This window comes from Serinus canaria, chromosome 9 (assembly GCF_022539315.1).
Source record: "Serinus canaria isolate serCan28SL12 chromosome 9, serCan2020, whole genome shotgun sequence".
NCBI classification, from domain to species: Eukaryota; Metazoa; Chordata; class Aves; order Passeriformes; family Fringillidae; genus Serinus; species Serinus canaria.
The window spans coordinates 22,301,036-22,316,338 of NC_066323.1; the positions used below are offsets into that span (position 1 = coordinate 22,301,036).

The 15,303-nt window shown below is 42.3% G+C and overlaps 1 protein-coding gene across 3 annotated transcripts in view; it reads left to right on the plus strand.

Moving 5' to 3' along the window:
• Positions 1-15,303, plus strand: part of FAM168B (family with sequence similarity 168 member B) — a 24,650-nt gene continuing 9,347 nt past the window's right edge. Inside the window, exons 1-3 of one of the 3 annotated variants that reach the window (XM_030227129.2) lie at positions 1-167; positions 6,661-6,741; positions 10,635-10,718. In XM_030227129.2, coding sequence (XP_030082989.1) covers positions 6,672-6,741; positions 10,635-10,718 — 154 coding nt within the window. In that variant the 5' untranslated portion in view covers positions 1-167; positions 6,661-6,671. Of the gene's footprint in view, positions 168-262; positions 282-485; positions 622-6,660; positions 6,742-10,634; positions 10,719-15,303 lie in introns of those variants that run through there. The other 2 variants (XM_050978078.1, XM_050978079.1) reach the window with 2 other exon arrangements.

The following is a 15,303-nucleotide window of genomic DNA, read 5'->3' on the forward strand; positions in this document are numbered from 1 at the left end:
ATCCGTGCGCAGTTGTGCGGTGCGGCCGGCGCGGAGCGGCCGCCCCCTCCCGTCCCGTGCCGTGTTCGCGGGGCCGCGCACGCTCCCACGCACGCAGGCGCGGGCACCCGCACGCACGGCTCAGCCAGCGCCCGCCGCGCCGCCCGCACGCAGCGCCGCCGCTCACGGTGAGTGCGGGCCCGGGGCCGGGGGGGACGTGGGGAGCCACGCCGGGCCCGCTGCGCCATCCCGGGACAGCCGCGTCCCGCCCGGCGGAGGGGAGCCGGCTCCGGCCGTAACAGGTACCTGCGCAGGGCCCGCGGCCTCCCCGGGCCGGCCCCCGCGCTCGGGGCACGGCGGGGCCGGGCGCTGGCGGCGGCGCGGCATCGTCCGGGTGCGAACTCGGTGGAAATGGAGCGCGTCGTCATGAGGGCTCCGAGGCTGCGGCTGCGTGCGGGAGCGGTGCGGGGGCCGTGTGTGCCCGCAGCTTCGGGAGCTGCAGGCAGCGATCCCAGCTCGGCCCTCGGCGGTCTCTGGTGAGGCGGAAAGGGAGGAGGCACAAACGGGGCTTGCCGTGCTTTTCTGCATCGTTTGGAGCCCTGGGAGCAGCGGCCAAATGGTGAAATCAGTGCTGTGAGAAAGGTAAAAAGTCAGGGGCTCGATGAGGGCAGCCGGCCAGCTCTCAGGGCGTTCGGTAGGTCTTATTCTGCTAGCGTTTCTGCACAACTGTGAAAATCAGGAGGAAGAAAATGCATGTGTTGCAAAGGAATGCGCAGTTTGCCTCACGGTGTTTGCACCGATCTGTGGGTTTTTACATTCATCTCTCTGAAACTTGATTTGTTCTTGAATCTCCGTGTGCGAGTTCCCTCCTGCGAGCAGACTTTCTGTCTGCTCTGATGCGATTTTGCTGCAAGATGTGTAATTGTCAGTGTCATAAAAGTTGCAGGCTGGTAGAACGCAGCCTTTGCTGCGCGTTTGGGGCGGTAATTACACACTTTAACTCTGAGGTTGGAACGGAGGAGGGCTCGGGAGGCTTTTGGAAATTCTGTGTTCCTTGTGGTTTGCGACAGTTTCGTGTTGTTTCAGAAAGTAATAGGGAATAAATTGAAAAATGATGTGATGAAAAAATGCTTTATAGGATTTTAGGAAGAAGCGGAGCTCTGGGGCTAAATACAGGTTCTAAATACAACTCCTTCAGGTAGTGAAGCTGTACTCTTCCAATTTGATTTTTTCCTCTGTTTCTCATAGTTGATGAACTTCCCCTAAATTTGGCAATAGACAGGCTTCTATGAATCTTATAGTAAGGGCTTGGTGATTTGAGGACTTGTTTGAGGTGAGAATACCCACAAATTCAAAATTATATAGGAGATGGAGGGATTGGAGCTGGCAACTTCTCTCCCCTTGTGCCATAGCAACAACAGAAATTGTAGACTTTGAGAAATACTGTGCTGTTTGTTTAATGTTTCCATAAGTTAGGAGGGTTTTTTTGAAGAAATGGAGGTTTTGGTCATGTTCAGGGATGTTTTGAAGACTAGAGCAATGCCTCAACATACAAATGAAGTTGGAGCACAAGCAGGATCTTCGTGTTATGTTTTTTGTGGGGGTTTGCTTTGTGTGAATGACATATGAAACTGTTGAATCTTTCACATCTAATTGTGTTGTCTCCATCCTTACTGACACAAGTAGTTTTGGTGTTAGTGTAGGTGTATTTTACATAGGAAGAAACCCCTAACAAACCCTTGGTGGATCAGGCTTGCAGGTGAAAGTTGTATTCACTAGAAGGAAGTAAAAAGCCTAAACTGCTCCATTCCTGGTTTAGCCTTAGGAAAAAAGAAGGCATGCACACAAAATGTAGAGTGCTTGGAGGTGTCTTCTTCTTTCTCTGAGACAGCATCTTGTAACTCAAGCAGGGGAGGAAGACTTGCATGGGAATAAGAGTTCCAGCTTTGTATTTTACTTTATGTGTGAGCTTTGAGCAAAGGTGTTAACTGTCCTTTTCTAGTTTGTGGTTCTGCAGCCTCAGCCTGTGCTGTCACTGTCCAGTCCTGCTCCCTTCCTTGCACTGGAACTGGTCTTGGCCATCTGGGGGGGTGTGTCTCAGTTCTCTCAAGCTGGTAGATGGAAACTAGCAATCCTTTATCCAAAATTCCTCCAGCAGAGCCCAGAATCCTGGCAGCCAGCTTATCTGCTCCAGCCTGGTGAGGGCTCCCAGTGCAGGGATTGCTTGCCAGCTGCATGGCAGCTCTGTGAGCACTGATTCCAGCTGTCTGCACTCCTGGGCTGCCATAAACCTCTGCTCCCTCCTGAACAGGCTTCTGTTCCTTCCTGGGAAAATTCAGTGACTTTTTGAGGTCTTTGGATGAATGGAAGGAATTGAGTGCTACCTGCCAGTACCAGTACAGCATGGGGTGCCTTGTCTTGGTCTTTTAAATATGAGCCCCCCTTTTTTTAACCAGTTCTGAGAAAAGCACCTGTTATTTAGCCTTGGATTTGCATCAGGTGCCCTGTTTGGTGGCTGAAAGTTTAACAGAACATGTTGTAACTGAGACTTTAATTGTCAGTTATTTGAAGAGCTGAAGTGTCATGAACTATTTTCTTTGTTACTTAGCAGTGGAAATTACTTCTTTTACGTTACCAGGCACTTATGTATTTCACTTGGATTATGCTTTGACTGGAAGTCAAACGGGTAAAATGTAGAGTGTTATTAAGATGGTAAGTAACTTAGCAAGTGCAAATTGGGTCATTTGTACAATTTCATGGCAAATGGCATTCTGAAAGTGTTCCAGAATGGATCGATGTTAAACACTGCAGTGACTTGGTGTGTGTGAGTCTGCTTAAGATCCTAGAAGGAAAGCATTACTGGGCCACAGTAGTGTGCTTTAGCCAAGGTATTTGAAGATTCCTCCCCAACTCTGTGGTGGAATTGTCATCAAAAGAACATTAAATGGCATTTGGTAGATCTTATTCTGGTACTGTGAAAATCAGGAGTAAGAAAATGCCTGTGTTGCAAAGGAATGTGCAGTTTGTCTCACAGTGTTTGCATTGATCTGTGGGTTCTTACATTAGTCTCTGTGAAATAGTTTTTAAAAGCAGAATTTCCTAGAAGCGTGCTTGTCCTGGGTGTAGCAGGAAAAGCTGTGTGCAAGACAGATCCAACTGGAAGTGCTAGAGCTTCAGCAGTAGCAATGGTTGGCCTTGGTGCTCAGCTTCCCAAAACCTGGCTTTGAGAGGAGTGTGGTTGTTCTGGTATCTGCACCAAGATGAGATCTAACAGACCTGATGAAAACTGAGTTTGATTGCCTGGCTTTAGCAAGAGTGAAAGGTGAAGGTTTGCACTTCCCAGCATCCTTGTGCACTCTTTAATCAGAGCATCTTTAATAAGTATGATTACCTTCATTTCAGCTGAAAGGGTAATTCATATACAGTTAGCTCTGTGCAATTTATATACAGATGATGCACTGTAGACACTTATTTGCATATTCATTAACATGAGAATGCTCTGGAGGGAATGCCAACAAAGCAGTTGAAAGACACGAATTCTTTGGGTTCCCTTTATACCAATCCTCCCTAGTGTTTGATGTGGACTTGGAGCATTCCAGGGAAGTGGACTGCTAGGTTCCACATCTCAGTGTAACAGATGCCCTTCCAAGTAAAATTATGGTAAGGAGTGGGATGATTGCAACCACTGGGTAATGCTATGTAATTATACTTACACATGTTGGGTCCTTCAGAGAAGACCTGAAAAGAATTATTTTTAATTAGAAGTGGTCTGACATTTTGTCTGCATTACAGACTGTGAGCACTTTGTGTAGGCTGGTGGCTCTGACTTGTCTGTCAGTGGTGAAAGTCCATCCCTGTCCCACCAAAGTTGAATTAATTTGTGTGTGTGAAGTTGGAAGCATGGATTCATTTGTAGTGAAAGTGAACAGCTTGAGGCAACCAGTGTTATAGGGGTTTCTTTCCCCTTGCTTAAGTTGAGTTCCTCTCTGTCAATCTGTACTTCATTTGAGATCAGGTCTGTATTGTCAGACCCTTTCTATCCTTTTCCTCCTCCTCTTCATTTTTGTGTGGCTTCTCTTTAAGCCATTTCCCATAGTGTATGTCCATGTGTCATTCTGCAGTCCTTGTCTACTGATAGTTCTAATAGTTGGGATTTTTTTTGTGTATTTTGCCTAAATATTCACAGGAGGCCCTTGTTGTTTTCCACCTGACAGTTCTTTTTGTTCGCTGCCATTCAGAATGGTGAGAAGGTTCCAGAGTCTTTTCTCCTAATTGCTGTAGGGACTGCAAGGAGGAGCAGCACATTTGTGGGATATGAGGGTGTGGGGGAGCGCTGTGTTATTTGAGTGGAAAGGTTTATCCATCTCCTTAAGGCTTTAACCCCCTAACTGGGAAATGCTGAAACCAAAGTGAAGCTTCATCCCTAAGGATTTTGTAAATTTAGAGACAAAATGTGACAAAATCAACATTGAAAGAGGAGCAGAAATGCCCATGAGAAGGGAGTGCAGGGAGATATAAAGGGAACAGATTGAAAGTTTTCAAGTAAGTGAGAGTTGGACTTGAGGGAGAAGGATACACTGAAGAAAGTATGGGAGCAAAGAGCAGCCTTGCTAAAAGAAAATGCTAGTCCAGCAAAACATACCTGTTGATTGTGGCACAGAGTTAATGCTGCTAAAACTGCACAGGGCTTCAGTGGAATATAGCACTTCAAGCACTATATATAGCACTATAAGCACTTTTTTTTATTCTTGAAGTATGGCTTGCTGTAGAACCTTTTCAAAGAGATTTGTTTCAAATGGCTCTAGGTGTGGGTCAGGTGATTAAAACATGGTGCTCTGGGGAACTTTATTCATCCTAAGTGATGTAAATGGCAGCTTGTTTGCTTTGTAACTCGGTGGATTCTGTTTTCTTGGTGTGTAATCACGTATAAATCTGAAGGAAAAAGGCAATTTTGTGTAAGTTAGTATTGTTGGAAAGTGAGAGGAGGAAGCCCAAGAAACTGATCAATCTTCTGATTGTCTTATATTGACTTGGGTGTTTTATGAAACCTGGTTATAAACTTTCTGGCAGCACTTACTGATTCCTAATTTTGCACAAATGGCAGTTTTATATCTGTTGTGTACCAGGTGCTGCTAATTCTCTTGGCACAGAGCTGGTTTTAGTGTTCCTTTAAAAAGCAAATTATTTATGCTTTATAGAGTAACTTACCCTAGGTTTATCAGTGCAGCTATACTGATAAACTCCACTTGGATTCCTGCCATAACATACCTGTAACCAAGGTAGTGAATGTGTAATTAAACTTCCTTCTTTCATAAATTTTATTTACAAAATTGCCTTAAACTGTGTTTAACTGCTTAACACCCAGTTGTTTTAAGTGAGATAGCATCTGGAGATGTAGAAGAGGAAGTTCAGGTGTCAGCTATTAGCAGTTAATAAGAAAGTCTGGTTTCATGGGGTGCCTTTCTGTCTTGGGTGCTTGCAGGAAGAATCATAGAATGTCCTGAGTTGGAAGGGACACACAGGGATCAGTCCAGCTCCTGGCTCTGCACAGCACCCCGAGAATTCCACCATGACCTGAGAGCACTGGCCAAACATTCCTGGAGCTGTGTCAGGCCTGGTGCTGTGAGCACTGCCCTGGGGAGCCTGTTCAGTGCCCAGCCACCCTGTGGGGGAAGCACCTTTTCAAATACCCAGTGTAAACCTCCCCTGTGAAGTGGGAGTTCTGTGTATATCTATCTACCAATATATGCAGAAAATCAGATGATTGAAGTTAAATATGAAGTTTTTTTCTAAAATACTGGAATAGTAGTTGCAAACAGTATTCCTGTTTGAGGCAATTAGAAGCATCTTCAATGCAATTTTATTTATCTTTGTGCTTGCATACAAGGTTCTTTTTAAAAAGGGATTTGGTTTTGTTCTGTGCCTGATGCTGTCTGTAGGAGCCTGGTTTTGTGTGAGTGCATCATTCAGAAATGACTGGACACGACTGTTGGCTTGTCATAGGCTCTGAAGAACTCTGCAGGAAGTAAACAAAGAGCTGTGGGCTGGTCTCTAAATGCACAGAGCCTTTTGCCACTTGCTTCTGTAGCAGTTGGATGTTTGATAGCTCAGTGCTGTAAAGGACTGGAATGCCGAGGCTCCAAGTGCCAGGAAGAATAGGCCATGAGTATTTGCATCCCTTGGCTAGAGGCTTCAGGAAAGAAGTGGGAAAAAACAAGGGTGGTAGATGGCAGAGAGATGCTGAAGGATTGATGAATGGTAGAGAGGAGCTGAGTGATTGATAAATGGTAGGGAGGTGCAGAGTGATTGGCAGGTGGCAGGAGGAGAGGAGTCCAGCACAGGAGAACCCCTGCAGTGGGTTTGGGTCTGCGCACCACGGGGGAGCTCTGGGCTATGGAAATATTTTGAAAGCCTGCTCCACAACGGGGAATGTTTCATTCCTGAGACATTCTCTGGCTGATTGAGAGTTGGGATGCTTTGAAACTTCTTCCTCTAATGATTCTTTCCAGCCTGTAGCTACAATTTTAATATTGAGACGCGGTGGAATTGCTGCTTTTTCATTTGTTTCATTTTCTTCCAATATGTTTACTTGTTTCCAGTTTCATGTTAATTGTAGCAATTTCAAGCTTTCCCTATACTGAACTAAATACTGGTTTTCTTTTTCTTTATTTCCTGATTCAGTTACTGAAATCATGAATCCTGTGTATAGCCCTGGATCTTCTGGGGTTCCCTATGCAAATGCCAAAGGAATTGGTTATCCAGGTAAGCAGCTCTGTTTTCTGACAAGTTCCAGTTACACTGCTCTGTGCTCTTGGTCAAGAAGAAACAGTCAGTTATGAATGACTTCATGTAAATCTGTTTTGGGATTGGGATGAGGCTGCTTTTAAATTTAAAAAGTGACATTTCAAGAGTGATGTTATTTCTTCTGTTATATTTCTAACTTCAGTATCTCTTCCAATCCAGCTTATTTTAGGAGTTCTAATAATTACGCCCTGCAAGAAGAGGAGGCAATCTATTTCTGCTGCCAGTTGACTGGCACTGTTAACCTTTCTATCCTCTAATTCTTGTTCATGCTGTCTGTTCTCTCACTGCCCAAAGCATGGCATCAAAGGTGGCACCAAAAAATGGCCAAAAATGTTTTTGAAACGGAAATACGTTGAATTTCTTGTTTTATCTGCTTCTCATTGACTTACAGTTTTTCATGAGGTTTTATCCCCCCATCTCCTAATGTATGTGCAAAGAGCCTCCATTTCTGATGTCCCTATAGTCTAAAAGTTGGATGAGGCAAAATTAGATTTGGACAGAACTTTCCAGGAAGGCTGAAAAGTAGTCTGCGTGCCTCTGGGAGACATTTCAAGCAGCATGTCTTGATGCTGTCTTTTTTCCTGTTATCTCTGACAGAAGGGAGTTTCCATCCTGGGAGAGGCTGCAGGGTCTTTTCTGCTCAGCTTTGTGTTTCATAAGAAGGCAAACTTCTTTAGCTTTTACAGGGAGGCAGTTTTGAGATTTAGTTGATGTCTGTGTTGGGAGGCAGAAATTATTCTGTACTGCTACTGTTTATATTCTTGGTAGCTGTACTATATTTTCCTACTGGTATTTACCATTCTTAAATCTGTTTTTCACCTTGGGTAATGCACTAAAATTTGTTTTCCTGTTCTACTTTTCTCTGTTCCTCTTTCTCAAGAGTGGTGCATGAGTGAATTTTTTATTGTATTGTCTCAAAAGAATTTTAAATTTTATTTTTTGCCTTTCATGTTCCTCAAACTAGTGTACCTTCCTTGATTTCTACAGTATTTATAAAGGAAACATGAAATGTGTTTAAATGGTTTTAGGTCTCTCGAGTGACAGGAATGGTGCAGCAATAAATTGTAAAATTGACACTATGTAACCATAAGTCTTGCAGGATGGTTTTACTCTCTGTCTTAGTTATAAAGCTCATAATAAGGCAAGCAGCAGAGGCTTACTAATTAATATAGTGTATGGGTCAGTTATTTCTGTATTTATAATGGATTGCTTTTTCCAGCCTTTCTTTTGCTTTAGATAAAGACTATTATGGATTATTTCAATATAACTTCATATCTTTAGCTCTGTTCATTTTCTAAACTCAGATTTATATTAGCTAGGTTTTTATTTGTACTTAAAAGCATCTACATATTGCAGTGAGGCTTTTGTCTATACTAAACTAAGTTGTGCCTTAATTTATTTAGGACAAAATACTATTGTGAATTCATAAATAGCAGTTCAAACAACATTACAATCTCTGAACTTTTATTCTACTATTATATATACTAGACTGTATATTTAGTTATGTAAGTACTTTGTTTGCCAGTTTGCATGACTAAAATATATGGAATTCAAATAGAATTGTTGCAGAAGTGCCTTAAATGTCGTGCTACAGGGTGGTTATTTAGAATTCTCCCTTGCAGCAGTTGGTTGATCAGTTCATGCAATTTTGACCCCTAAATTCAGCTTAGTCAATAATGTGTTACACCATTAGATAGTTTGTTGAGTGCCTGGTCCAGGCTTTAGGATTGTAGGATAAATACAAAGCACCTTCACTAAAATGAAAAGTAGACTTGAAATTTAGGATTTTTTTTTTTAAATGTTGCATGACTAAGTCCCTCTTCTTTGCTTCTCCTAATTTAAAAGCTGCAGATTCTCCACTCCAAATCATTGCATTTACATGGGTTGCATGGTGATAGAAGTGAGGAACACAGCAGTAGGTGGAATGCATTACTGAAAGGCAATGTGTTTCTAAAGCTGTTGCATATCTAATAACTGTTTATATTATACTACACCTATTTTAGGCTATTGGATAGTTTTACAGCAGCAAGAAATCAATATTCCAATGTTCTCATATGGATGGAAGTTCCTTGTAGAAGCTAGAAATGCTGCTTGTTGTAGTTACATTTCCCACAAATGACCTGTTTCTTGTGTAGCTCAGTGCTCCTCAGTGCAGCTAAAGCTGTGAACAAAGAAAGAAAGGACTGAAAATGTTTCCCCCACACACTGTTGCAGATGTGTAGTGTGTTTGAGTAAGGTTAAGCTGTACTAAAGCTTTCCACCAGCAGCTTGTGAGTTTGAAAACTGAAGAGCTGTTTACACTCTGAAAAGTTGTTACTACTTGGAGATGTTATTTTTAACTTTGATTTTTAAGCCCAAGGCTTTTCTTAGTCTTCTCCATGCTGACCACCTCATAGTAGTGCCAAGTATATGTCACTTGATATGTTTACAGAGTGCTTTACAAAACTGGGGTAGCATATATAGTCCTGAGCTAAGTAATTCTTATTGTTGGGTGTAATTGCTGAGGACTCTGGGATTCATAGTGAAATCAAAACCCTTCAGATTTGAACAGCAGTTTAAAACTAAGCTCTGAGTCTGACAGTGGGTGTCCAAATATTAATTGTCTTTTATCTGAAGGAGCTGAAATCTTTATAAGTAGAGAGCAGAATGTGGTAGGAACTCCATCTTTCTGAATACAGACTTTACTTGGCTTTACAGATTTGAATAATGTAAATAGGTTCTTGGGAAAACTAATAGCTATGATTAATTCAGAGATTTCACTTAATCTGAACAAGCTTTGTGTCTTTCAGGTAACAAGCTTTTGCTAATGTTGTGTTGTGCCTTACACAGGAGTATATCACAGTGTTCTCTGGTGCAGAAGTGGTTCACTGTCATTGTGCCAGTTCCTCTGTGAATCACTTGTTACTGCTGTCACAGTGTGTGTCTGAACCTGGGAGCTTGTTTAATACCCAGTGTAGTAGCAAATATGTGTCAGATTCAGCAGGCAATTTGGGTTGTTACTGCTTTGTACTTTCTACTTGAGATAGCTCTGATCAGGAGAGTCAGAGTCACTCTAACTTCTAGGGATTTATTTCTGTGAAAAAATCCATTCAGATAAGTACTGGATGTGATGCCTTTTTGGGGGCTACCTAAAAACAGAGGCCAGTCTGTTAAGGGAATAAAAAGCAATTCTATTTCTTGAAGGGCCTTCAGGTACATTTTGAGCAGATGAAGCCCCCTGGGGGCTACCCCCAAAAATGGACCATGGCTCACAAGTTTTCACACTTTTGTAAGTTTGTTCCATTTGCATATTAATCTGACAATTACAGCTTCAGGTAATGAAGTCATTTACCCCCAGTTTGCTCCTTCCAACTCAATTTTGTTTCCATCTCTGGGGCCTGAGTCAGTGAGTGAGGTGTCCTTGATTGCCAGGCCTGGAGAGGATTTATTTTTTCTGCCCAAAATGTGAAGCCATTAGCTAATACTCTATATGGAGCTTAGAGTTAGAAAGTAAAGAACTGCAGGATTGCAAATAATTAAAAAACACAAAAGCTAAAATCTTAAAGCATTGTTTGTAGGTTACACCAGGAGGAGGAGTGCAGGACAGTTACACAAAACTTGGTTTCACAACTTTAGAGTTACTTGGCCAACAGAGAAGGCTGGAACAGGGGTATCAGAGAGAATGGACTTGGGAAACCATAGCTCTTCTCTTAGCATTCATCTGCAGAGGGTTTGGCAGAGGACGATTGCAGTGTTTTATTTGAGGAGATGTGATGGAAGGCTGATTGCTTGCCTCAGTTAAAGCATGTGCAATGAGAACTTTGAGAGTCAAGTCAGTCTAGAAGGTAACTGTGGTGTGTTCTTTCTCCTAGCTGGCTTCCCAATGGGCTATGCAGCGGCTGCTCCTGCCTATTCCCCCAACATGTATCCTGGAGCAAATCCTACCTTCCAAACAGGTATGTGGAACTGGGCTCTCACAGGAGGGACCTGACCTTTGTAAGGGGTTAGAAACAAGAATGAGGGAAAGCTGTAGGGGCTCACAACAGCACTTGTACTGTGGGATAAGTTTTATATTGCCTTGAACATGACTCATAAGGAATCATCTGATAAATTAAAAATATTGTAATCTTAAGTCATACTGCATGCATCTTTCAAGAAGGGAACAGATGAGATTTTAGCTGTTTTTTCTGTATTTCCAGATTATCCTTGAGGTTTGCATTGCATTTCTCTTCACTGCTTACTTCAAGGCTCTCTTTGCTTTGCATCCTTCTGGTCATTTCCAGATTCCTGTTTTTTCTTCTGTCTGTTATCCTCAAAATTTTTCTGTTTTATCCCTTTCTTAAATTGTATCTCTCCAAGTTCATCTTGCTGGCTTCTCTCTGCCCTTAGGATTGTCTAGCACAAGCTGATGGTCTGGAAGCCTGGTTGCTGGGTAAAGCTGATTCACCATTGTGGATGCAGGGCAAGGATTCAGGTTATTGCACTTTCATGAGTGTCATTTAAGGAAGGGAATGGGATGAGCCTAGGAAAAGGGGAGTGGGAAAAAGAAGGCACTCACCAAAGTTATTTTTGTGTAGTTCTGCTTTCATTAGTAGAACATGATTTTAATGTGTTAATCCTCAAAACAAAACAGAAGCTGGAAGTGTTTAATTTGCACTTAAAGCAGGAACGTGCTGACACAACAGTATTTCCCCTATGGTTGTTTTTTATAGGAAGGAGTTCCTTACATTGCTTTGGTAATGCAGGGCTGGGCATCCTCAGAACCCTTCCACTTCCATGTATCATGCCAGTTTTCCAGAGCTACATGTGGCACATAACCAAGTTTATCCCTGAATGCCCTTGTGTAATTTCTGGCAATAGGAAAGGATACTGTTTGAAATTGGGAAGCTTATGTTGTGGGAGCTTGCTTGGTATTGAAGTTTAGTGTTGGTGATGGATGGCCTTCATTAATTACCAGGAGACTCTTCAGGGTGTGGCAGCAATTACTGAGACAAAAGACTCATCTAAAATGTTTGCCTGCAGAACCTGTTAAAAGTGTGCAGCTTTCCTTGGAACTGTGTGGGATTTTGGTTGGTACGACCTCTGTCACTGTTCAGTTTGCTGCTTAGAGGCAGAGTGAGTGCAGACTCACACTTTGCCTTCTCTTTGGCCTTGAATTTAAAGTAAGGAGACAGATTAATGTTAGAGATTCCAGAAAGTAAAAAAAAAAATCAGTCCCATTGCCACTGTGCCAGTATCATACCAGGGGATGCCAGCTTGCATCTGCACTGGATTGCTCCAGAACTTTCCCTGAGAGCCATGTTCAAGAGAGAGCAGTTCCCTTCAGGGGGGATCCCTTAGCTCAGGTGCCAGAGCCCTCTGTGGGTTTTTATCATTAGCTTTATTTCTGTCTGTCAGGCCCTTCAGTTCCACTGCCTTCTGAGCTGCCCTGCATATATCCTGCAGCTGTGCTGAGCAGGAGCTGTAGGCTTTGGTCCTAGGAGCAGGTAACTGAAGGTAGCTCCAGTCTTACTACAGGTTGCAGTTTGCAAATCCTGCTGCAGGAAGCTGAGGATAAGCTGCATGGAATCAGTTTGACAAATCATGGAAATTCTGGCAAAGATTCTGGACCTGTTAGACTTAGTCATGTGTGATATTAGTTTGCATTGATTAATCTTGGAATATATCTCATGCTGTATACCAAAGTCAGAGAAAGAACCTTTTCACTTCTAAGAAAAAGAAATAAAGATGCATAAAAATCATATACTGTCATTGAATGTCATTAATTTTTTAAAAACTAGTACTGTTAGTCTTTATTGCTGTTGAATAGGAAGTACAATTTTATTTCAGAACTAAGAATAGCTTTCATTTTTAGCTGCTCTTCAAGCTGTGAACAAAAGTTCAAAATGTACAGACCTCTAATTCAGGCAGATAACAACTTGGAGTACTTTGTCCTAACAGCTGGGATGTTTTTTATATCTTTTTTAACCTTTCTGATGTAACAGCTTGTTTGTAGAATCAAAGCTTTTGTAAATTCATACTACACAGCAGTATTTGAATGCACTGTGCCACTGCTGTTACAAAAGGGTGCTTTTTTACAGGTAACTGTCTTAAATTACTGTGGTTTTGACTTCTCCTGTCATTTACTGTTAAGGTCTTTGTTCCATATTATGGAGAAGAAAAAATGAATGCAATGGCAGAATACCTCTTGTGCAAATTTACCACTTTGCAAGAATGAAAGAGAAATTGCCTGTGCAGCTGCACAGTGGGTTTTTAGAATGAAAGTGGGCTTCACTCAGGACATGGTTGCAGTGATTCTTCATGTTCAGCATTTTGTAGCTGGGGTTTTCATCACAAATAGCCCTCCATACTAATAGAAGTTACTTCCTCAGCATACTGGATCTGTGAAATACTTAGGATCTCTAAAAGCAGGAGTTCAGAGTAAGTGCCGTGGTACAGCTTTTTTAAAGGTAAAAATTCTATTAAAAAGAAACAGTCAATCTATTTCTTTGTTAGCTAAGCAACTTTTAGTTTGAAGGGCGTCATGAAATTGCAAAAAAGCCCAGACTTCTTCAAGAAGAATGAAGGTCATGTGTCATCATGCTGTTTGCACAGACTGGTTTTTGACAGCACAAATGCCACAAATTCTCTCTGCTCTACAGCTTCAGATCTGTTCTCTGTATTGAAGTCAGCCCTTTCCAGACAGTCTTTTAAATGAACTTAATCTCTACTCTGATACTCTTTATTTTTTCTATAATTACCAAGTGTCTGTTCTTTCTTGCACTGCCCTGGTACTAGTTTATTCAATTCCAACTAATTACAAATTGTACCTGTGGGTGTTGTGTCTCCCTGTGTGATAAACCTGCATGAGATCCAAGATCTTTTCACAGCAGCACAGGCCTTGATGCTTTCTCCAGAGTAGGTCATGTCTGTTGTGTGCTGCCCTGAATGTTAAAGCTGTTGGATGCTGATGCTGCTGTTCATATTCCCACTCTGGCCACGGAATAATCTTGGGACTGTAGCATGCAGAAACGTTATATACATACACATATATATCACAATCTCCTCCATACCTCTTCAAGCCCTTGTTCTGACCCTAAGACCTTGTCTGATGAGAAATTAAGGAAAAGCTGTCTTTGGGCAGGGTATGAACCAGCAGTTGCCAGTTATCCCTCTAAAATTTCCATAGTTCCAAACGTTTAAGGATCTTAGTGCCTTCCAAGTTGAATTTGCAGTTGCACTGAACTTTACAGTATTTGTGTTTAAAGGTACAGCATTTCATTTTTATTGTAGCCAGCTCAGAAAATGCCAGAAAACAAATAGAAATAAAGGTAATTTGAAGTACAGATTTTGTCCCTGTTCTCTGAAAATCCATCATGAGGTTTTTAGATTATTTTGGCTTTTGAAGTTCTTACTCTTGTGCTGTATCATCTCCTGCAGCAGGTTAGCTGTCTGTTACTGAGTTTAGCCAGTATGATTTGGGGTGTGTGGAGAATTGACTGACACATGTGCCCAGTCCCCCTGTGTAGGGGTGCTGCCTAATATGCCAGATCCTGGTTTTAATGTGTTATTATGAAAATGCACTTTTTGCCCTATGTCCATAGACTTGAAAAATAAGCTGTGCCAGTATCCAGTTACCTTTTCATGCTTAATTGACACAGCCAAATATTTCCAGCTGTTGCCTGTATTAGGCAAGTGATAGACCTTGTGCTTGGATGTTGGGACTAAATGAAGTGTGGTGTTACATTTTATTTAAATGGTATGCTCTGTCTCACCCCTTGAAAATGTACAGTTTATTCCAAGCCTGTGATCCTCCCCTGAAGTGTCATGGATCTGTAATCCCATTGGCCCAAGGCTTATTCTGCACCCACTTTGAATCTCCCTGTTAAGCTCTGGGGGGAGACCACAGATTCTTTCTTGGCCCTTTTCCCCTGAGGGTCTCCCTCTCTCCCCCTCCTTCCCCTTCCCCCTTTCTCCCTCAGAAACCATGCTGCTCCTGGGGGTGGGACCCCCAATAAACCCTCATCTAATCAGCACCTTCAGAAGCTGTGTGGAGTCTCCTTGCCTGCCTGCTACTACCAGTGAGCACACAGCTTAGGGCGCCTGTCACGGACATGTTTTATGAAAAATCCATTTGCTAGCATTTTTTCTCCTGAGAAGCTGGGAAGCTTCAGAGGAAAAGAAAAACTATAACTATCTGCTGCTGTGGAATGCAACAGGTGCATCTTTGGTTGGTCCATGTGGCTGTTTTTAATTAATGGCCAATCACAGTCCAGCTGTCTCAGACTCTCTGGTCAGTCACAAGATTTTATTATCATTCCATTCTAGCCTTCTGATGAAATCCTTTCTATTCTTTTAGTGTAGTTTTAATATATCAATTTCTTTTAATATAATATATATCATAAAATAATAAATCAGCTTCTGAAACATGGAGTCAAGATTCTCATCTCTTCCCTTGTTCTGGGACCCCTGTGAACACCACCACAGGGGCCCTCCAGGGACTCTGCAGGGATCCCTCAAACCAACAGCTACCATGAAGCTTATGGAGTTGGGGAGTATGCA